This window comes from Anopheles funestus, chromosome 3RL (assembly GCF_943734845.2).
Source record: "Anopheles funestus chromosome 3RL, idAnoFuneDA-416_04, whole genome shotgun sequence".
Lineage (NCBI taxonomy): Eukaryota > Metazoa > Arthropoda > Insecta > Diptera > Culicidae > Anopheles > Anopheles funestus.
Window position 1 is genome coordinate 27,783,581 of NC_064599.1, and position 23,756 is coordinate 27,807,336.

The 23,756-nt window shown below is 42.6% G+C and overlaps 2 protein-coding genes across 5 annotated transcripts; one reads left to right on the forward strand and one right to left on the reverse strand.

The window, feature by feature from the left end:
• Positions 1 to 9: 9 nt before the first annotated feature.
• Positions 10 to 23,343, forward strand: LOC125769842 (tumor protein D52-like). Of its 4 annotated transcripts, XM_049438765.1 has the most exons (13): positions 1,555 to 5,357; positions 7,302 to 7,423; positions 7,541 to 7,701; positions 8,637 to 8,799; positions 8,866 to 8,903; positions 14,491 to 17,184; positions 17,263 to 17,440; positions 17,521 to 17,850; positions 17,918 to 18,628; positions 18,714 to 18,953; positions 19,016 to 20,734; positions 20,813 to 21,134; positions 21,333 to 23,343. In XM_049438765.1, exons 1-13 carry the CDS (start codon positions 4,667 to 4,669, stop codon positions 22,247 to 22,249), a joined length of 8,286 nt encoding a protein of 2,761 aa, XP_049294722.1. In that variant the 5' UTR covers positions 1,555 to 4,666; the 3' UTR covers positions 22,250 to 23,343. The 4 variants fall into 4 exon arrangements, with proteins under 4 accessions (XP_049294721.1, XP_049294722.1, XP_049294720.1 ...); XM_049438762.1 differs by lacking the exons at positions 1,555 to 5,357; positions 7,302 to 7,423; positions 7,541 to 7,701; positions 8,637 to 8,799; positions 8,866 to 8,903 and adding an exon at positions 13,484 to 14,340 and having other exon boundaries at positions 14,433 to 17,184; XM_049438764.1 differs by lacking the exons at positions 1,555 to 5,357; positions 14,491 to 17,184; positions 17,263 to 17,440; ... (4 more) ...; positions 20,813 to 21,134; positions 21,333 to 23,343 and adding exons at positions 10 to 200; positions 7,972 to 8,031 and having other exon boundaries at positions 8,866 to 10,788.
• On the reverse strand, positions 11,195 to 13,200 carry LOC125769849 (V-type proton ATPase subunit G-like). The gene is made up of 3 exons (XM_049438783.1): positions 12,985 to 13,200; positions 12,663 to 12,763; positions 11,195 to 12,581 (listed from the first exon to the last, which is right to left on the reverse strand). The coding sequence occupies exons 1-3, from the start codon at positions 13,064 to 13,066 to the stop codon at positions 12,408 to 12,410; spliced, it is 357 nt and encodes a 118-aa protein (XP_049294740.1). The 5' UTR covers positions 13,067 to 13,200; the 3' UTR covers positions 11,195 to 12,407.
• Positions 23,344 to 23,756: the final 413 nt, after the last annotated feature.

The window sequence follows — 23,756 nt, forward strand, 5'->3', positions numbered from 1 at the left end:
TCTACGTCATATGTCAAACATTTGCATCTTTCTTGCACAGGGAAAAAAATTAACTTTGCGGTATTCTTCAAAAAGTTCGAAAGATTCGTGTATTTTGCGTGCGCTTATTTTGTAATTAGTGTCTCTGTTGTCCGTGATAAGTTGACTTTTTTGTTTTCGACATTATCGTCCTGTAGGTTACACAATGGAAGAAACATCATGTAAGTAACAGTACACGGGGTTTTCTTTTCTGCTACACCACACAGCCAGCCGGTGGTTGCTGTCGATGGGTGTACATTTTAGGGAAAACCAAAACTACCCACACACACGGTGGACATTTTCCATAAGAACATGCATTACGTTCGCTATCCTGACCACTTGTGTTTATTACTGATGGAGTATGTAAATTGTTTCGATATATGATCTGTTTATTTCTCTTGAGTCAGCAGCAATTACTCTGTGAAATTTCTTTGTTTGACTCTACTCTTCGATGCATTGCGTGTCACGAAGCGAGTAGAACGACGATGCAAATGCAACCCCCCAATCAGTAATCAAATTAAATTGTACCAGTGCATGGACGGTAGTCTGCTCGTTAATAGTATATTGCATTTTCAGCACTAGCCTATACCTACGTAATGAAGAGATAAACAGTACTAGTAACTACATCTGGCCAAAAGCCAGCTGTGTGCTATCGTACAATGGTGATTCATCTTTGCACACAATGTTATCACATTTAAATGACAAATGTTTTGCCTGCCCTACCCCAAAGGGCATGTAAGTTACTGCCTTCACGAACAGCGAATAGTAGCTGTACATTAATATTAGAAACGATTATATGCTATGATGTAGGTAATACTGTTTGGAACTTTCCCAATCGTACAGCAGAACACAGGGTGAAAATCACTTAGCACCTGAACGCGGCTGTTAGCACCTGTTTTGAGCTATTGTTATTATTTGTCTGTGTACAATACACGTAATCGATAAGCTTGTTATTTTGCAATTAACGATGGTTATTATTGATGATGTCCAAATTGATTCCTTCCCTGTGTCGTATAGGTTTTGTAACCATGATGTGAAAAATGGTGGGGAATAGAGATTTAACACGCTTTTTTACATTTTAGATCAATGTATAGCCCAACTACTGTATGGAAAATTAAGATCAGCATTTCGTTGTCAATGATCATGCGATCAGTCAATGGAACGTTTGTTTCATGAATTTGTTTTATGTGATCCTCATAATACTTTCAGTTCAGATGGATGGAAATGCGTTAGAAAAGTAATTTCAAATTCTCATTAGTATAGCCAGACTGTAGCGTTTATTTTCCGATCTGGTGGAAATGAATGATCAACCATTGTTGATTATTTATTTTCATGATATGGCTGATCCTACGGAGGATTGTTCCGGTATTAACAATTACATTTTTGGTATTGGCACTATAGATACTAAAATTCAATATACAAGCTTTGGATATCATCAAAACAGCAGCACTGCAGCTGTTTAGCTGCCTTGATCTGCTACAAGATTCCTCTCAGCCACTTAACCTTCGATTAGATTGAAATCGCTTATGTAATTTTCACTAAGATTCTTCTTCATTTGTGGCACTACAACCACGAGAGTTTCTTGGTCTGTCTTTTCTGGCGTTCCTGGGCTTTATTTACCCGTAGCGACAGAATCACAATCCAGCGTACCGGATTTGCGGTGAGAATTGAATTTGATTTCCCAATAAAATGGTTCCCAAAACAATGTGGATGACCCAGTCCATTTGTATTCACTATACGCTAAGTAGGAAAGTCTTTAGAATATATAAAGATGCGTACGGCAGCATCAAAACCATTGATCAACTATGCATCTTTTTTACCAGCTCTGTTTAGCTCCGTTAAATTTCCCCGTGCCTTCCAGGAAATTTAACTCTGGCGAATTAAACCGGATTTCTCACCACTCAAATAAGCATGAAATGATTTAAATAAAACTACTGAAGTGCATACTTCTAACAGTTGTAATTTAATTATTTTGTTTTGTTTTGAACAAAAAAAAACCTTTCCATTTTTGTCTTATTTATTTCCGGTATTCTTATTATTAATTAATTATAATGATCTACCATCACTTGTTCATGAATATGTAAACCACAAAAATTCTACTGGCTTGGGTTGTCAGGTGTTATTCTAACGACATGACCCATGCCTTCCCGAAGCCTAGCGAGTCTAATTTGCTACACGATAATGAGTTCATTACACAACTCACAGAATCTGTGGTAACGACTGTTCTATAGGTCATTGTTAATAAAAGCGTAAATAATAAGCAAAAACTGATAGTTTGTTGTTCATTCTCTAAATTGCTTCAAATTTATCTGACCTTTTTTATAATTTATGTTTAATACATTCTCTGCATTAAGTAACAATCTTTATTCTAGACGGTGAATGCTGTTATTCACTCCAAAACTAAAACTCCTCTGTTCGGCAAACTGTGCAAATGCCAAGCTCACGGAGGAAGTCACCTAAATAAAAACGTGAGCGGTACCGTCCCTAGGAAGCAAGTCACCTTTTTGTGCAAGCTGGGGAAATGGTAACATAACCGCATGTTAACCTTACGCTTTCGGTAACTTGAGCTGACCAACAAACCGCATCAACCGAGGAGAGCGAGAGAACAAAGTCATCCGCGATCGTTTGAATCTTTTGCTTCGTACGAACCGTTGTTAATGTCGCCATTTGGATGTGGTGTGGACTAGCAATAAATCTTGCCCCATTACTCCGAAGGGAAATGTACAGTTTGTGTTTTATGCGGTACAAACTGAGAGAGGAGGGAACCTGTCACTCGCGTACGATCGCGAACTTGATCGGGTTTTTTCATCCCAAAGGGATGAAGCAAAGGGTACAGTGTTTTGCCGGAAGCTTGGCCACCGTCTTTCTTCTCACCACAATGTGGAGCAAAGAGAATGCTACACTGGAGCTGGAGAGCTTTTTGCGCGTACGTACACTGGGCCCGTTATTGGCGCGTTCGCCTTGCCTCAACCATTTTCTCATGCGTTCGATGTGCCACGCGCTCCACGTAAACCCGCGGAGATTGGAAAGGTTTGCTTTCAGTTCACAAACGCTCTTTGAAGCTGGCGGACGGCCATCATCCGCGTTTGCGTTGGCGGTTTTGCGTTACGAAAAAGCTTCATTCGCGTGGTGGTTAAGCTGGATCGGAACTGGTTTTTTGTTGTGTGCTGTTGTATTTTCTGTACATTGAAGGAGCCATTTTACCGCTTAATGGAAAGGAACGAAAAAGTGTGCCAAAAAAGTGGCTTTCGTAGCTGAAAACATTTTTTCGTTGGTTGCAATGTTTGAAGTGATTTGGCACAAGAAAACGGCTAGTGCTTTTAAGAAGCTTTCCGTCTACTTCACTCGTCAGCAGTGTTTGGTCAATACATAAATGGCCGTAACTGAATGAGAAAAGTAACGGAAACCATGTTGGTAAAGAATCATCGTCGTTGAGGGAAAAGGAAAATCGAACGTCGATAATTATGTATATTAAGCTCGACAAGTTTTCGACAGTTACGTGACACCGGATACACAGAGTGCGTGAACCAATCGGTGGAGTGATTTTTATAGCCTTTTCCCCGTCCCAAACCGCCAAAGGTCACTGGAGCATGAATGTGCCGTGATATGTTTCGTGGTGAATAAAACACATACAGAAATGAAATCAATACCAAAATAAAAGCGAGCAAAAGTTCAGGTGGGATTGGCCTGTGGGACGAGATTTTCCCTGACGAGTTCCATTTCATATCAAACTGTATAACGAGCACTCTGAACACACGTTAATTGAATGTTACAGTTGACCTAGTGAAATGAGCCACCGAGCCATCCACCAGAAGCTTCTCAATATGGGTTTCTCTCTTTTTCGTGTGTGAAAGAAGCACAATTACAGCTCGTAAAACCGTTACATGAAAGCACTGTGCCTCAAGACAAAGACGAGCAAGACGAGCAAGACGAGCGAGCGAGGAAATTCCCTTCACAAAAAAAGCACAAACTCCCAGCCGTGATGGAACTGAGCGATCATAAAGCAATAGAAATGTTGTGCTCCGTGTTTGTAGAGTGAAGTTTGTGGCCACACAATACGCAGCTGTGGAACCTGTTGGTGAATGTGTGACGGTGTGTTTTCACGTTGAACGTTTTAGCAAAAATTCATTAAACACTGACAACTTACTAGTATCCCGATCGGTAGTACCCATCCATACGTTTGAAGATTACGTCGTCGATCATATTTATTGGAGTGATCGTCCTATACGAAAAAACACACTTCAAGCTTCGCCGGAGTTGGTTATACACGCGTGAGGAAAACAACCTGGCCGCTACCAATGCCAAGCGTTCGTACCAAGGCTTTGTTTTCTACTAAGCTCATTGCAATGATCAATTGCTTACGTAGTGGTGCAGCACACTCAAAAGGCAGTTAGGCCGAGGCGCAAGAATCGCTGTTGGACATGATGTTGGCAAAGCTATTACGCAGGCACCATTATTTCACCATTACGCACCGTTGTAACAGTTTCAGATCTCCCTTTCATTTAAGGGAATCTACCTGTGTACGATGATTTGCAGCAACGAGTGCGAAAAGGTACGATTTTTGCGCCAAATAGCTAACATTGAAGTGTGTCTGACTTTGGATTAGTTCAGAAAGAGTCCCGATCAGATTCGAAACATAAAACGTTGAATGGGTGAATTCAGTGATCAAGCACAACCATCGTCAGCTGGCAGGCATCACTACCCGAAAGAACTCCCCAGCAAGATGCGCGTCGGTGAGGACGATCTGCCAAGCCTCGAGTACATCGAGGATCCGTACATACCGAAGCTAGATCCGAATTGCTTTACACCTTCGCTGGACGAGGTGTACGATATCGATGAAGATGATGGACTGATAGGACACGAGGAACAGCACTGGTCCGACGAAACGGAACGTTATCTCCGTTCGCTAACGCTCGATCAAATTCTCGGAGTACCCTCCGACGATGAAGATATCGATCCAACGTCGGAAGTGGAGCTACAAACCGTGGAGACGGAGTTCAATCCGCCGCTATCCTCAGACGAAGGCGATAGCAGCGAACACCCGTCCAGCAAAGATCCTGGCGAACGGTTAGGTGTTGGAATCTGTTTCGAACCTGCCGGCAAAGATGAAACACCACCGAGTCCGTTACGATCGGGCAGTGGTGGAGGTGTTGTGCGAAACATTCTGACCGGCCGATTGTTACTCGGCGGTGCCACCAACAGACGTATCCGTGCACTGTTCAATCGGCGCAAAATTCGGGACGTACGGGTCACGTTCATCGATTTCTCGAAGCCATATCTGGCCCGTATCTCGAGTGGTGATAACTACAAAAGCTTCCTCAACATTGGGAGTGCACCAGGTAAGCGGGAGCCGGTGGTTTTTCAGGGTTTGGGGGCGTTCTCCACAGGAAACAGGTTGCATAAAATAGCGTCCCAGGAAACGTCCACCACGACGCCTGACCAAATGCCATCTGCCTAGAATGCGTTGAACCACGTCGATGAAACCCTTCAAGTGTGGAAACTTTTCTGTCGATGACGACAGACACGGAGGACATCAACGATCGCCTTCATCAACATTGTGAAATGACGCGGTGTTGTTCGTATAAATTAGCTAATAGCGGAACTCTTACTTCTTGCGTTAATTTATGTTATTGTTAGGTGCTTTTGCATTAAGTTTTGCAGTAAGTGGCGTCTTATTATAATATGATGGCGTGTTATGAAAAGTTGTTGAAATGAGTCACTGTATTTGAACAGTTAGTTTTGAGGTTCTATAACGCCATGTTTGTCATGCTTATCTTTGATTCCTTTTTGTGTCGCATATTCAGTAATAATTGCGTCCTTGAAATTTTCATTGATTGACAAAAGTCGATTAGAATCGTATTCGTACCGCAAAAACGCAGACACATACACTCACCTCAGATAGTGTAAAAGCGGTAGTAACAATGTTTGAGTTCCTGATGCGTTCCTGGTACGTGACATATTTATTTGCTTATCAAAAAAGAATTTAAATTATTTACTAGTCGTAGCAGAATAAAAGAATAAAATAAAACTGGACACTGATACTGAGACAAGCGCTGAAAGACTCGGAAATAACCGGCGTGTTTTTTTTTTGTCCGACTTTCTTGGACGATCACGTCACACAATCGTTCGTTTACAGTTTCATACACACGTGTCATTAGCCGCACACAGCTGTGTGGAAATAGCTTTACTATTTTTTAAGGCCTCTGTTCACATTATTGCTGGATCAGCACGAAAACGGAACAGCTAATCGCTTTTACTTGTGGGTCATAAACACTTCACCGGAGATATGTGCAAGGCGAAAAAACCGTGAACAGCAATTCTTCGTTCAAATTTGCTTTCGTAAAACAGATTTAGGTACTAGTGTACCGTAAGAAATCAAAACCGAACGCGCTACGTTTTATGGCTTGATGCGAATGCGAATTTCTGCAACCGATTAAGAGTTCTTTCACTTTTTCAAGGCCATTGATTTTAGTAAGCTTTTGCCGTGCTTTGTGGCCGAGGCGCACATTCGTGTAAATAAATCAGAAATAGACACGCGTAAGTGCCATTGTGGAGGCAATGGAAAAATAATTATCTTGAATTATTATTCGGCCAAAATCATTCGTCAATTATTTCCTCAATATTCTCGAATTTATTAAAATGTTAGTGGAAAGTTGTTTGTAAGGTTTTCTTCCTTATAACGTGATATACATGTTTTATTTCCAAATGAAACGAAAAGCTTACTTAAGTTTACGCATTTGAGACGACAACTTTGTAGGCTTGGCCACGTTTTCCTCAAAGCCATACAAGATACAAAGATTTTTTTGTTACGAAGTAAGGACACAAAACACATTTCAAGCACGAAAAAAAGAACATAAAAACAGTACAAAAGTTTGGGTGAAACTACAATGTACGGAAACAACTTCAACTGGAAAAGCGACGGTGACAATGTGCAAATGGTGGCTGGTGAAAGTCTTTTTTTAAAACTTCACGGTTAAATAGTTTTTCTGTGGCTTCCCGTTTTCTGCACAATAAAACTTAACGGTGTGTAAAGCTCTAGGTCGGCTCCTGTTCATTTTCACGTGGTAAATCTACTGAAGTATTGAAAAACATTTGTTCCTTCGGATTTAATTTTAAATTTATATATTTAAATACATTATTACGGACGTCGATCATCTTCCTTAGATGATCGTTAATCAGAATTTACTTTAAATAATTCCAGAATAATCAATATAAAGACATTACATCCAATTAATATTATTAAAACACTAATTTATATTATTGCTCTCAATATCTCATTACAGACAATTCTGGAAAATTGTCCGATGCATCTCCGGTTGGGTCGATCAGCTCGGCCGAAATTGCGAATGAATTTTCCGGACTATCAGCCGAAGAGCAAACAGCGCAGCGTGAAGAATGGAGTCAGGTAGGTTGAGTGTACTGCTGATAGCACGTAAAGCTGAACCAGAACATCCATTTTTACGTCAAATTATGACAGAAATTACAATACATCTTCGTTTTCTATCCCCCGCAACAAAAAAAGGAATTGGCACGCGTTGAAGAGGAGATAACAACATTGCGGACGGTGCTACAGTCAAAAATGCGCCATGCTAGTGAGCTGAAACGCAAGCTAGGCATTACCGTGTGGAAGGAAATCACGGACGACGTTAGCCAGGGATTTAAGAACGTCAAAGAAAGCAACGTGTAAGTAAATTATGCGGCAATAGTTAAATCAAAAAGATAAACCAAAGGGAGAAGAGGTTAAATTTTGAGTTCCTTTCCCTTATTCTATTCCATTTCTAAACACTGCATGTCTTGCTAGTGTTTTCTTTCCTTCAAACGAAGTACGTTTATTTCGGTGTTTGTCGATATTATGATATTATTTATATCAAAAATTCACCTTCCTTTATTTTACTCTTACGGTTTGTTCTGTTTTGTTTATTTCTACGATATTTTTCTGTATGCATTTATCAGTTATCAAAGCGTCGAAACGAAGGTCGGAGAAATAACGACCGTGGTTACAAGTGCACCGATGTAAGTAAAATTCAAACCACTCTTTCAAATGCACGTACCTATACAAATTTGTGATTAAATTACCCATACACAATATTTGAGTATATGTTTTTCTCACTAACAAAGCCCCGTAAAATCCACTAACCACTCGTTCGCTTCGATGTTACTTTAATTAACTCCTTTTAAGTTTTGTTCTTTGATTGTTTTTTTTTTTGGTTTACTTTTACAACTGTAATTATTATTATTTTTTATTATTTTATAAAACAAAATAATATCCCTGAAATTAAAAATTGATTAAAATATAAGTACATGTGTAGCTGTGTGCTCAATAAGCCTCCATTTTTTCTCTTTCGCTTGCATGTAAAAAAATAGGATATCGAGAGGGTAAGTCACTCAAAACCTACGTACACTAACATGCTTGCTGTCTCTACTAGTTAACTAACCTCTACTGACGTTAACCTTCTTCTGTTTGTTCTTCTCTATGTGTATTTCTAATGTATTAATTGTTGTACACATAGTTAGTGACACTATAACCTAATAACAAATGTTTTGAAGTAGAATTGTTTTCGAAGCGAAATATTTATTTTGCGCACTTTTGTCTTCATTTCTTTCCAATCGGCATACAGCTACCAAAAGACGGAAAGTGCGCTCAAAACGACAGCCGGTAAGACAACATCTGTGATCGGTGGTATTGCGGGAAAGATGACCCAAAAGTTGACGGAAATGAAGCAGTCGGATTCTTTCCGATCGTTTGAAGAACGCGTCGGATCGGCATACGAAAATGTTAGGGTAAGGCATTTCTGGCCCGAAAGCATGATTTCTTTGTGCTAATACTTCCATCTTTTGCTTTTGCAGTCGAAGGTTTCATCGCGCTCCAGCTCGGTGCAGAGCTTGTCTGATATTCAGAATGATGAACGTCGCAGTTCCGTGACAACACCGACCGCCATCCCAGAGGAGAAGCCTATCCCTTAAAAGCTGCTTGCTTTACGGCGAATTATATATGTGTGTGTGTGTGGTGACTTCTTGCAAACGATCTTCGGCAGTAAGAAAACAGGAGAAGGATCTCGTCATCCATCAACAAAAAAACAAGAGCTGTATTCCGCGTAGAAGACTAAGCTGTATTCGGAAGAATGGAGTTTTGTTTCAATTTCTCTTTCATTATGGCTTCATCAAGGTTTCAATCTATCATTTGTGACCGCTTGACCGTTGGCGTAATGAACTGTAAAAGAATCTTATAAAGGAACGAAGAACAACAACAGTGAAACCGAATGCGCTAGCAGTTTTATGGTCCGATACACATCGATTTGCAAAAGTTTATCATATTTAATTTATAAGCCACATATGAGTTCGAAGTTAATTCTACTGTATTGGACAACACAACAAAAAAACAAAACAAAACGAAACAGTTATGCTAAAAGGCGGCCACTTTGTTTTCAAGCAACACCTTCGCGCGTATCGGCATTAGAATGATAATAAGAGCCGGTGGCGATCATTCGAGTGGCAAAGAAAAAAAGAACAAAAACAGCTTGTGCCGCAGTTAACATATAACTAATAATAAATAGCAAAAAATCGCACTCTCTTTAATACAACGCTGGAACTAAGTAAGTGTTGTTTGGCTTCTCTAGTTCAAACTGAATGTTGTGTGTAAGGTTTTTTTTGGACCGTAGAAAACGCATGTTTTCCAAATGCAGGGGGGGGTTAACTAAATCCTTTGTCGCCTCAAAACATAAACAATGAATGCGCTTTATTTTCTCCTCATATTAACCCTCTCCCCCGGCAAAACCAGTCGTATACAGGTGCTATCTATCTATATAGAAAGAATATTCCTACAAATTGCCACATAATGCCGATTTGCTTTCCTGTTTTTTTTTGTCATGCAAAACCACACTCTATCGACGTTATTCGATGTTAATATCTATACACTAAGAAATGATATTCCTGATATAGTTGCTGTGCGGTGATGTTTAGCTAGGAAATGTACTACTTCTTGACTACGGAAGAGACCAGAGTATGATTGGACACACGGTCAAATAGAAACGTAGGGACACCGCCAATCCGTGTACCTCTCTCATATAGATGAACTCTAAAATGGTGCCTAAATTCATAGTTACACATATATACCCAACAAACCGAGTTAAGTTTTTTTTTGTTGTCCGCCGTAGTACAACACAGTGGGGGGCAAGGTCCATAACTTTTAATGCAGCAAATAATACAGCATTCATCGAGGTGAAATTGTCCAGCAAATCGAAAGGAACACATTCATATAGATTCTCATACATTAGCTCCTACACACTTTTTTATGAATCACAAAACAAACACACAAACTGACCACAGCATTATTGGGAGCAATTACAATGTGTGCCCCAGCTAGAGAATAGCATATTTCACCACGAAGTCGGAGGAAAAGAAGAGTATTTATAGTCCTTCCCCGTTCGTACTTATTAAACTTCGCGAAAAAATTATAAAACCTACGTTTTAAGCCCAAAATAAAGACAGTGAACTATAACATCCGTTTCAGAGCGGTCCACATTTTAAGTGTCCAATGCGATTGAATAATGGTCAAGAACTCTCCGTTTTTTTTGTGTTTGAAATACTCCTCTGCACTGAATCTGATGCGTGTTCCTCCTTCAGCGTAACGAACATTACAGGCTTTTGAAAGTCCAGCTAGAACTTGTATAAGGTGTTTCGGAAGATATGTGTAATTTTGATAGATCTTTTTTTTTGTCAAAATGGTGCAGTGAATGAGTTACGAAAAATAAAGAGCATTTAAATAAAATACATCTCGTGGCAAATGCTGACGATCAAACGATCATTCATTAGTTCGATCATTTAACGCGTAATTGCTGTAGCTAAGATACATTGTATTTTTAATGAGAAATGTGAGGAATGTTGGAACACATTCTATTGATGATATTAATTATTTTTAGGGCGATTATGGGCTGGCGTAGGACTCCCCCAACGTCTTATAATCGTTTATTTTGTGGTTTTTTATCCGATCATTCCTCAAATCGGAACTCCAACTGGATCGTTTGGTTTTATTCTAATGACATGGTCAGCCCACCAGTCAGGAGAATCCAATACGACATGCAAGCTTGTATAATTACTTAATTAACTAATCTTTCGGATAATAGAATAATTCGTTTCCGCGTGTTAAGCGATTAAGTAAAAAGAACCTAAAGCAAAATTTGTTCAACCGCATTCATCATAACTATATATTCCATGTAGAGATATTGGATTCTTTACAATTTCGAATTATGAGATAACGTTCCGTGGGTACAGCTGTAAAGATAGATACTTGTGTTGTTTTGTTGGTTAAGGAATTGGGGCGGGCGGGGGAAGTGAAGATTGGGACTATAATGTACTTTACCGTACGACCACGCGCGCGAACTACATATAGAGGATATAACAGTATTTGCGACCCGACACTTCACGGGCAAAAACAAACAAATGTGTAGGAAAGCAAAACCAAACACGAAAGCCACGTTTAGGCAACAAAAGAATCGTTTGTGCGGTTATTTGAAGTAATAATGGTAATAAGAGCGAAACAATGTTTTATCGAACCACTTGCATCCGGGGGCCGTTATTAATTCAACGTAACACAGGCACCGTCTATCGATCGCACACCAGTGAAGCTTTCGGTGAGCTAAGCGCTGGCGAACGATCTGAATGATCTGCTCGCACAATAATTCGGCAACGGTTCTTCGATAATATTGTCATGAGTTTTGTTTTCGTTAGTAATTCATCTAATTTATAGCAAGTATCGACAATGGCATTGGGAACAACAAGATACTACACCGATTGAGAGAGAGATTTGGAATGGAAACGACGGGATCGTAATGATGCGGGTTGTAATTGTGTGATCAATCCATCATCACCTTCGTGACGATTACACTACACTATGCTGATTTAAATTCGCACGGAAAACAAAAGCACACACGCACGCGCGCAGCTGGCATGTTGCCAAAATATTATGTTTAAAATATTCCCTCCCGCAAGTACCGCGAGGCAACAACGGGGGGAAAGGGATCCGTCGATCGCTAGGCGCTATATAAATGTAAAAAAAAAGAATACGAGAGATACATAACACAGGCAAACAGATGCGGAGAACAAACGAAACCTGAAGGCAGAAAGACGTGTGTTTCACCAACTAGGACCGCTTTCAGGCAAAGAAGAACAGCGTTAAACAATTATGTACAGCTCCACTAAAAATTCATATTAGACGACGACGACACATCGATAGTTTCTAATGGCGTGTTTGTGTTTTTTTTTGTTGCTGTTGCTGACTATATCCGGTTCTCTAGGTATCTGCTCTGTGCTCGTTGTGCTGCCTGGTACCAGCACGCACATGTGCACTAGGAGAATCGTTTGTTCACCGCATTTTATAGACGTTTGCCCCCTTACTTGGTGTACTGGAAGTTTTTATGCACCGTCGGCTTGATGTCGTACACAAGCGTGAGGATTTCGCTTAGCAGCGCTGCCTTGTTGACCGAAATGGAACGATTCATTTCGACGATCTTGCTAGCAGTATCGGCATCGATCTTGGCCGCCACACCTTCGCGGCTTCCCATGTGCTGTAGGATGGAGAAGAAACAGATAGATCAATATTCAGCTAGCCAGTATATCGCACCACACGGTGACCACCGCATAAATACCTTCGCCTCAAACTCTTTAAACTGTCGCTCGCGTTCCTGACGGTATCGTTCGATTTCATCCTGTGCCTCCTCCTTCGCCTGTTTCAAGCGCCTTTGCTTTCCTACAATTAAGATATGTTGTTGTTTTTTGAGTTAATTATTCAACGGAGAAATACAAACAAAAACGCATTGCAAATCTTTCGGACGATGGGCAAGGCCATCACGAAGTGGGTGGTCAGACTCTTGGCCATGCATTTGTACTATCGATTTTTCCTGCTTGATGACACTATGCCAAGAGAGGACAAAAGTGAGACACCCTTGGTACGGCAAAAAAAATACTTACGTTTTCTTGCTTCGCCCACTTTTTCCGCTGCACGCTTTTCGGCGGCCAACAGTTGCTGAATTCCCTGCGTTTGGCTAGCCATTTTGCTCGATGTTCGCCCGTCGATTTGATGCGTACTAATCCAATGGGTAGAATATTAATTTGCACGAAATTCCACGCAATGGAATCAATCAGCTACTTTTTTTTTTCTTTGCGAACACAAAATGACTTTTCGTGGACAGCAAACGTCAAAGTGGAGTAAAATGCAAAAACACTGCAAGGTGAGCTCAGAACGGTCAATAGTCACCATATTGGATTGCACCACATCGGAGCAACACTTTAAAAATTAACCCACAGAGGATTTTTCGCTGCAGATAAAGAAATCATTATAAAACTTTAATTTTAGGCCATACGAATTGAATTTTTCTTTCGAGAAATTCGAAACAAACAGCAAACATTCGGGCTGTCACTTTGGTATACAATATGACGTTCTGGAATGATGCTTCATGTACCAACCTCTTCTTCGCACTAGCTAAGCGAAAAGATTGCATCTCGATTTATTGCGACGGTACGCTAGCGAGTTTTGTAAACCTTTTCATAATGATTTCTTGCTAGTGCAAAGCTTTAATGAAAACTGGTTAAATACTCAATCAAAAGGATTGCTTCTTTATTATTTCCTTTCCTTAATAACCATTGCCAAAGTCCGTTCGTGTGTGTGTTTTCATCGGTTTCATTGGATGGTGTGCGAGCGAGAAAAAAACATGGCGTCGGCTAGCTAGGCGCACATTTTGATGTTTTGTGCTCGGTTTTCAAAGCATAAATTAACTAGGTGCAATAGAAGTTACGCAGTGAAATACTCAACAAACTAGTGAAATGTAACAACGTCTAGAAGAAATCGGTTTACACTAACAGGATAACAATTATCTTACTGGAGCTTGTGCAATGTGCATTCTCTAGCATCGCTTGGCGAATTTTGGGCGGGCACTTTAAGCGAATGAAAACAACAGGCGCACATGAGCTGATGGTATACCTGTGATGTGGATTGGTGCTGCTTTTAACTCATTTTACACATCTTTCTCCGCGAAAGTGCATTTAGTTGTTGAACGAAATCGCCTCCAGGAGGAAAGAATGCTCACTAAAACAGTTTGAGCAATTAAGTAATGTCAAGTTCGGTGTTTAAAGTGTACGACTCCTCAAGTCGCGATGGATTCGGAAGCGATGCCGGTGCAAGCGGAGCTATTGGCGTCAAGGACAGCACCTTAAGCAAATCGTTGACCGCGGTGCACGAAGATCTTAAACTCGACTCCAACCTCGTCATAGTGGTGAATAAGGATGGGTCGGTTTCTGTGGATCAGGCTACTCTCCAGAGCCTACTAGGTAATTGTGCTGTTGGTTGTTTAGTTGTTAAGACAACAACCATGTTAGCTTTATTTATTTTTTTAATTCGTTTCGGTTCATATCTTTTTTAGCCAACGAAACGAACGATACATCCGTCAGTGTGGTTCGCATTTCTTCCCCTACGCCAAGCATCGAGGAGGAAATAGAAGAAGAGCAAAGACTTCTAAAGGAAGAGAAGCAAAAGTTAGACGCCGATGCCGATGCTGCCAGCTCCAATGAAGATTCGAACGAGGACAGTAATTCCGTTGCTGGCACCAGTTCCGCTACCTCCAGTGTAGCCGGCATAACGACGCGCCGTGGTCGTCCGCCCGGTAAGAAAAATTCCGGTACGATGCTGCTGGGAGATGATGATGATCCGAAGCACGTAAGCCTAACGGTGGAGGCTTACTATCCCCCGAGCGAGGCGTCCAGCTTTGCAGCCCAAGTGCTCAGCCTAACCGGGTACGAACATCCGCTGCGTAAGGAGGCGGTGGACATCGAATATCTGAAGCAAATCGTAGCAAACGATCATTGCTACACTCCGCTTTTGTCACCAACGCAAAAGCTGCCCCCGCGAACATTGTTGGACGATGTTGATTCGGCGGAAGAATCGACGATAAACACGACAAACAAACCAAAGCCGGGTAGCACCATCAACAGCACGCTCATTGGAAAGTTTGCCGACGTACGTAAAGGTATCACTGTGAAGGTGACCAAAACGGTTCCCACAGCGGCTTCGAGTGCAACTACAATCACACAGAACAAGCTGAGAAAATCCATTTCCGGCCCGGGCCTTGTACTGCCGGAGCAGAAAAAGGCAATCAAACCTGGAAAACCTGTAACGAAATCAGCGAAAGAAATTGACGACGAAGATGACGATGAGGACGATGATTTCGATTCGGATTACACGGAAGAAGAGTCTTCCTACTCGGAGGACGATGACGAGATGGATGCCGATTTTAGCGTCACCGGACGTACCACGATCAAGAAGCGGAAGAAATTGGTAAAGAATAAAGTGTCTCCGAAAGCATCGCAACGTGGACCGTATAGAAAATCGGACGCGAAAGAGCACGGCGAAGCCGGCCAGGCAAAGGAAGCCGATAGGCTTAAGCACGGTAAGGTGATTGTTAAACCTATCACACCAACCGCAGTAAAGCCGTTGCCACAAAAGACACTACTTACAAAGGCGGAACAGATCGTTAAAGTAACACCCGTGAAGAAGGATGTCGTGAAACTGCACACCAGTTCATCCTCATCCGGATCATCAACACCGACCGGTACAACCAGCAACAGGCAACTGTTGCAACCGGGCACGATTGCTGGAAAACTACAACCCAAACCCGACACAAGCCAACCGAAACAACCTTCACCCGCTACCGCTTCGACGACAGCAACCGTAACCGCACCCAGCATTGCGGTTCCTAAAAAGGAAAAGAAACCCAAAACCAATCCACACGACGCCGCACTGTTCAGCGATATGTCCGCACTCTTTTCCACACCGGACATAATTAAGAAAGTTAATTCGGGCAAAACTCCAACATCAACGAATACTTCTACGGGAAATATTGCTAACGCTGGGTCACCGTTGATCACCACCACCACCAGTCAACCAAGTTCTCCGGTGGTAAAAATGCACGTTCTTACAAAACCGACCGAACAGAAGCAACCAACAGCACCGCTACAAACTTCCACGCCTACTGCTCATACACTGCCCAACACGCAGCAACGATTGGATCTGATCGATGCGATCGTACAGGAAGATTTGCACCAATCGGTACCGGTTGCACCAACTCCCAAGCCGAACATTTCCTCGCAGATGCAACCGTCTCAGTCTACAGAAATACCAAACATTGTGCAAATGTTGGAGCAACCGTCCGCCAGAACGGTTGACGCTAGTAGCACAATTTTAACTCCATTGCTGCCGGAAGTAAAATCGCTCCAACCAGTAGTACAACCAGTGATACAACCGGTCGTTGATCTTCTGCCCGACACAAGCATCCTGGAGGCACTGAACAGTAACGATGATGCGCTACCGGAAGAGCTGCTAGAGCATGTAGCGGAATTGGCAAAAAATAAGGAACTGCAAGAAATACTCGACAAGCAAGTGCTTGGTGTGATTGGTTCGGAAGGATTACTAGCCCCTCCCGTTATTCCTATCGGAGGCGAAAGTGTGACGAACATGTTACCGGGACAATCAATGATCCAGGAAGCTTCAGCAAGTATCCCATCCACCATAGCTTTCCCGATTGTTCCGATACAGACCATTAGTTCCGATGCTTCGTTAGTAATGAATTCCAACGAGCCCGTTCAGCAACAGCCCACGGGTACAGCGGATCAGTCGGTACCACGAAGGGATGCGATCCAAATTCGACGTAGCGATGGTCGGCTGATCACGTTGCCACCAATCGAAGCACCTACAACACGTGCCTCGAAGCGACGTGCGCAAGTAAGCGATCCTAGTACACCGAGGTCGACAGTACGTCAATCAATCGATCAATTACCGATCACGGTAACGGGTGGTCCGGAAGCAACGTTTACGGCAACACCCGAAACACCCAAACCTACAAGACGATCGTCTGTCAAGGTTGGAACTACACCAACCTCTTCCCGACCTGTGACACCGGCCGCAATGGTTGTTACCGATGGACCGAACGATCAAGCAGCTGGGCAAACAGTGGACGACGCATCGAAAGCGAAGCGAATCAACAAAACCCGTCAGTCAGTCGATAATAGTCGCGTGAAAAGAATCAGCTCAACGAACGTGGCCATCGCTATCGAGGCGGCAGCGCAAGATGATGATTACGAATCGGACGAAAGCTGGAACTCGGAAGATGATCCGGATCGGTACGAGAATCGCAACGAATTTGGTTGATATTTTAAAGGTTTAATATTTATTTTTTATCAAATAATTCTTTCCCTTAGGCTTTGGTGTATATGTAGACAGCCGCACAACAATCGCTTTATGATATGTTGCGATTTGTGTGAAGATTGGTTCCATGGAAAGTGTGTGAATATAACGAAAGCAATGGGCCAACAGATGGAACATGATGGTATCGAATGGACTTGCCCGAACTGTCTGAAGAAGAAACAAGATCGACAGGTAAAGTTAATAACAAATAAAGTCGCACAACAAAACAATCTCTCGATGCTAATTTTTTTCTTCTTTTCGCTCATTATTAGCAACCAAAATTAATGGCGTTTTGGGCAAAAACCGGTGGTGACACGGGAACTACTGATACGGCTGCACCGTCGCCCAAGCCATCACTGCAAGGCACCACCGGTTCGCCGGCAATAGCGACCGAGGGTAATTGTGTTGTTTGCAATAAGCAAGCTAAATCAGGCTCAATTTACTGTAGCGATGAGTGCATTCGTAAGCATGCTTCAAATACCGTTGCCAACTCTCAACCTGCGTCCAAGGTGGAAAAAACAAAAGAACGTCCAAACGTAGCATCTGCAGCGGTTTCAGTGACGGCTGCTAGTGCGAATGATCTATCAAACGACAGTCAAATGGTAAGAACAGCTTCCATGTACCTCCCTTGCCAAAGTGACCATTCACTAGCAAATGTTTAAATTTCAGGTGATCGTTATGGAACGCAAAACTGGCCGTTGTTTAACCGGGAAAAATGCACCATCGTTGGAAAATCTTAAAAGCTGGCTACAGGCCCATCCTACCTTCGAGGTTGTTCCACCCACCTCCCAGCAGGGTACGATTATTCTGAAAAAGCAGGCAGCGATGCGAAAGCAGCAACTTGAGAAGGAAGCTGCCGAACGTAAAGCGGCATCGTCCGCCAATGCGGTAACAACTTCCACCGGGCCAGTGGCTAAAACGCAAACTCAGCTTAAATTTAACGAACAAAAAAAGATAGTCATATCGAGCGCAACACCATCCGGTGCGGTCACGACTAAATCACAAAATTCACCTAAAATTCTCACCACAACCAGCAAGCAAGCAATGGTGCATAAAGTTGCATCGCCGTCGGCTACCAGCACGTCTTCTTCCCACTTGGTGCTTGTTAAGGGAGCTGTTACACCAGGGGCGAAAGGTGTATCTAGTCCGGCAAATCAACAGAAGATACCGGTGGGATTGGCGGGTAATAACAGCTCACCGACAACAACACACCCGACAACGGGATTATCAACGAGCGTTAGCAAACAAAAGAAACCAACACAAACGTCTGCACCATCATCAGCTCTCTCCTCGGAACAATCGAAACAGTTCCGAAGCTCCAAATCATCTACGACGGCCGGTGGTGAGAACATTCGTGTGACTGTGAAGAAAACATTAAAGGTACGTTTGCTATGAAGTTTTTTTTTTAACCTTATTAAACAAATATGAAATATTAACTATTTATAATTCCCATTCTTCCGCACAGGAACATCTTATGCAGCGTACCGCTGAGCTGCAGGAAGATAGCACCTTTAATCGACTCACCGAAGAGGAGATTGATCGTTTCGTAGAAGACACAGAGCATCAACTGTTTGTACTCTTCAACAAGGACACCGGCATGAAGTATCGGGCCAAGTACCGATCGTTGGTGTTTAACATAAAGGATCGCAAGAATTTATCACTGTTTCAGAAGATATCGGAAAAGCTGATAGAACCAAAGCAATTGGTAAAAAGCTTTCAAAGCTTTGCGTTATTCTATGTTTATTAAATGGTTTCCTTTCTTCTCAGGTTCGTATGACTGCTGACGAGCTGGCAAGCCAGGAGCTGGCCCAGTGGCGCGAAAAGGAAGCTAAACATCAGCTGGAAATGATTAAAAAATCGGAACTAGATCTGTTAGCCTGTGCGAAAAATTACGTACTAAAAACGCACAAGGGGGAGGAAGTGATCGAAGGTAAAACGGACGATCGCGTCCAGCTGGATCCGTCCGCTCCGGTTGAGGATGTGGTACTGCTGTTAAACAATTCCGCCGTTAGCAGTACGAGTGAGCTGGACGATTCGTCCACTGCCTTCCCGGAAGGTTCACATCGTTCGAAGGATTACGATTATGGTGTGTACGGTAAATCGTACACGGGAATATACGGCGGCAGTGGTTCGATATCGAGCAGCAGCAGTGTAACAGGGCTCGGTAGCGGTAAGCTTGACAGTCACGGTTCCGGTGGTGCTGGTTCATCATCATCTTCATCGCGGAAAAAGGAATCTCGCCGAAGCAGCCGCAGCCGCAGCCGGGGCAGAAAGCATGAGCGTGATCGTTCGCGTGATCGTAGCCGATCGAAGCACAAACGAAAGCGCAGCCGCGAACGTAGCCACGAAGGACATACGAGTAGGGACCGGGAACGCGACAGGGATCGGGAACGTGACCGGGACCGGGAACGGGAGCGGGACCGCGAACGTCATCACAAGGGACGTGAACGAAGCAAGGAACGTTCGAAACATGAAGGGAAGAATTCGCGGGAAAAAGACACCACGTCGAAGAATTCATCGGACAAACGAAGAACTTCAACGGCTAGTCGTGGTATGGAAGGGATCGATCCGAACGCGGCTAAAGATGTGCCGGAACCAGAACGAAAGGTCGGCAAAACCAGTGAAGCGCAAAGTAAAGCAACGTCGGGATCGTCCAAGAAGCGGCTTGAAGGTACGAAAGATGCGATTAAACTTCCGGTAACAGAAGCGGAAAGTGATAAATTGCTAGAAAGCAAGGACGCTATTAATCCCGAATCGGAACACCTGAGCGATGCAGCCGCGTTGGAGAAAAAATCTTCAACGCAGGAAAAGAACGCCGACGATACGAAAGTGTCGACGGCAGCTGTTGAGCTCCCGAGCAAAGATTCGAAACCCGATCAGGATCAAGAACCGTCCAGCACAGTGACGATTCCAACGCCACCACACTATCCGTTCGAGGGTCAATCGTCCGACGAACCGAACGGTGGAACTGTGGTCGATCAGCAGAAGCTAGAAGCGGAAAAGAATCATTGGACGGGCAGTGTGCATATGATCGATGTGGCAAGTATCGAAATGTCAATCCGTGCCGTCAGTGGTGAAATTCACGACGTTGCTAAAGACTTTACCGAGGATCTAAACATTTGTGGCACCATTAAACCGGAAATTGTATGGGAATACATTGGGCAGATAAAGAAAAGTCCCAACAAGGAGGTGTGTTTGGTGCGGTTCCATTCAACGGAAGCGAGCGCTTACTATACGCTGTACAATCATTTGCACTCCCGCAAACGGTACAGCGTTGTGAAATCGCCCTCGGTTGCGATAAAGGATTTTTACATCTTTCCCCTGCCGGCGGATCAAATGATTCCGATGATTTTGAAACCGCTTCGAGGCATTGGTATCATAGAAGGTGATAGCAAGCCGAACCTGTTGCTGGGCATACTGGTGAAGATTAAGGGTGGTAAACGGCCATCCTCTTCGAATGCAACAAATGCTTCCACCACATCAAAGGTAAGTAATTCAAGATCCGTTAAAGTTTTATTATTTTAGATTATGTTGACTTTTTTTCTTTCATCGCCATTCAAACAGACCGTACGACATCAATCGAGAAGCACTGTTAGTGCAACGGGTGGAAAGTCCAGTACCGGTACGGCATCTGCATCTGGTAAACCTTCTTTAACGCAACAAGTTATTACAAAGTATGCATCGAAAGAACCATCGAACGATGCAAATATGTCACTCAAACCAACGGAATCCGAAGCTGGCTTGAAGCTCGATACGATGGTGGTGCGTGCTGAAACGAACACTAGGGGCGAATCTGCCGAAATCAATACTCCCGACACGCCGGTTAACGATCCCATGGATATGGAAATTGATATGGATATTATAAAGGCACCGATTGCTGGAAAAGGTAAGAATTGTAATGCAGAATGCTTTTAACGATCTAGTAAAACAACAAATCTTTGCGAGTGATGAATATGAACCACCTTTTACTAGAAGCTTAACGTTTCAACTCGCGATCATGCTTTATTAATATTAATAACTAATAATATTTAATAATGACGGTTTTTGTTAATAATATAATTTGTTCCGTTTTTTTTCCTTCTAGTTGTGGCCGTAGAGGGAAATAGTAACAGTAGCAGCGTTGGGCCGAGTCGTGTACCGGAAGCAAACGCCATGCTGATCGACGATGATGACGATGAACCGTACTCGCCCGGTGGTGGTAGTGATGATAGTAACTTTGCAGATGTAACCGCTATCGTCGACACGACGAAGGTGTCACGGGGCGGTGTCACCGACCATGGTGTCGATCCGGACGAAGAGCGGATGCGGATTGCAATGGATGAATTGAATAGGAAAATAGCCGAACAGAAGAATGAGATTGTGGGGCTGATCAGCATGGCCGATCTGAAGGAGGAGGAAATTAATTCCGCATTGCCACCGTCATTAATTAACGGAATTCCTATACCACCCAATTTATCACAAATTCTGGCCAGTATTAAGGGTGGCGGTAGTGGTACTGCTGCATTAGCAGCAGCAGCAGAACCGATGGATGAAATATCTTCCGGACCGTCTGGTAGTGGTATGGTGAGCGGCAACAATGTGGAACCAATGCCGGTTATAAATCGACCATCGGAAGTGCCAGAAGATGATGAAGAGGAATATAATCCGACGACACCGGCGCTGTACGGAGCGTACAAAGCTGCTGCCTCGATACCATACGCCGCGATACCGATTGCAAACAGTCAGGGTGATATTGATGAACGGATTCTACCAGCTACGCTGCTTCCATCGACCGTGGCGGTACAAAATGTAAACACGTTCGATTCGATCAGTTCGATGACCGCTTCCGAAGCTGTACTAGCCAATCTTGCGGCCTCGTTGCCACCGGTTGCTAATGTTTTGCAACCGACCGGTAGCGGTAGCGGAGGTGAAAGTCGTCTGGCGAAGCTATCTGAAGCAGAATTACTCAGCATGGTACCGGATGATGTAATTTTGCCCGATTCTTCGTCGAAGGATTCGTAAACAAAAAGTTTGTTGCTACTTGTATTGTACAAGAAAGCTAAAAAACACAAAACCATTACATTACAACACAATTCACATCCTTCTACACACACACACTGATACACGTTTTTGCATATGAGAAACAAAAATGAAATCGAAACCGCGAATACGTTCGAATAGCTTCGATTGTAAAATTGCTCCGTGAAGATGATTCAAACAGAGAACCTTTAAGTTCCACAGTACATTTGTAAGCTATCTCGAACGTACAAGATTTGAACAATGGCTCACTCTTTAGCACATAGCGATAGGACTCTTTGTCATTCCTGCAAAGTATATGCACCGTTTGTTATTTTGCATAATAACAAATGATTAGCAATGTTTTGACAAGTGGGCATAAAGGCAATATAAGAAAGAATACTACTAATAACCCCGAAATGCGTTTCAACGTTCCATTGCTACATATTGCTAGCAGTGACTAAGATATGTTACTTGCCACACATACACCATTATTGCACAGTGATTGTTTGAATAGATAACTTTAGCTTGGAAGATATTGCTGTGAAATATCGAAGAAAAAAAAAATATCTCTTTGAACTGCTGAATATTGTGTGTATCTGGCAAATGTGTTCTACTGTAAAAAAAAAAAAAACATTATATAGTTGGCCTATAATAATTACAGTACTTTAACCTTCTGTATAAAGCTACATGCAAAACGTTACAGTACTACTAATTAGCGTAAGATCTGAAATCCCTATTTTCAAAACTTTTGTAATATACTATGTGTACTAGCTGTTAGTTTCTTTTTTTTTGTAAAACTCTAGGAACAAACATTTGGAAATGTGATGTTGAAAACAAAGGAAACCCATTGAACCTGCATTTATACTTTGGTGTATTATGGTTAAGCAGAAGCCACAATTAACATAGCGCGTACGATTTAACGAAAACCTACTCTTCCTGATGATGGTGGACCCTTGCATAGTTCTAACATACGTGTGACTATTCCTTGCATGACGATTAGAGAAGTAACATAATCTAGCACCATTGTGGAGGCTTCCGTGTTTCATTTATAATAGTCCAAACAATTGAAGAAATAAATATGATTAGGATCATAAAAAGGGGTTTTTTTATTGTTGGAATGTCGTGAAAGAATTGGGGATTCTAACTCTAAATTTATTCTTGTAACGAATTCAAGTTTCGAACGCAGCAAGATTTCGACAGTAATTGACTCTAATGCAAAACTGTTTTAGTTAAGATAACAGATTCTCGGATGACTGGACCAGGCGAACGACGGTGTCGGGTCGGCTGAGCAGCCCCAAGGATATCTGCTCAAACATAAAAGGACATAGAAGGGGATAGATGAGAATAATGCAGGAGCATCAGTACAATCGAGAAGGATGGAGGCGTTGAAGAAGGATTCCATAGGAGAACGACGGGATTCTACAGACTGTAAGCCAAACTACTGACACCTATCCTCAAAACAAGGGATGTGCAAAAAAGATAGCTCCAAGCATCTTGCATGTAGAAATCC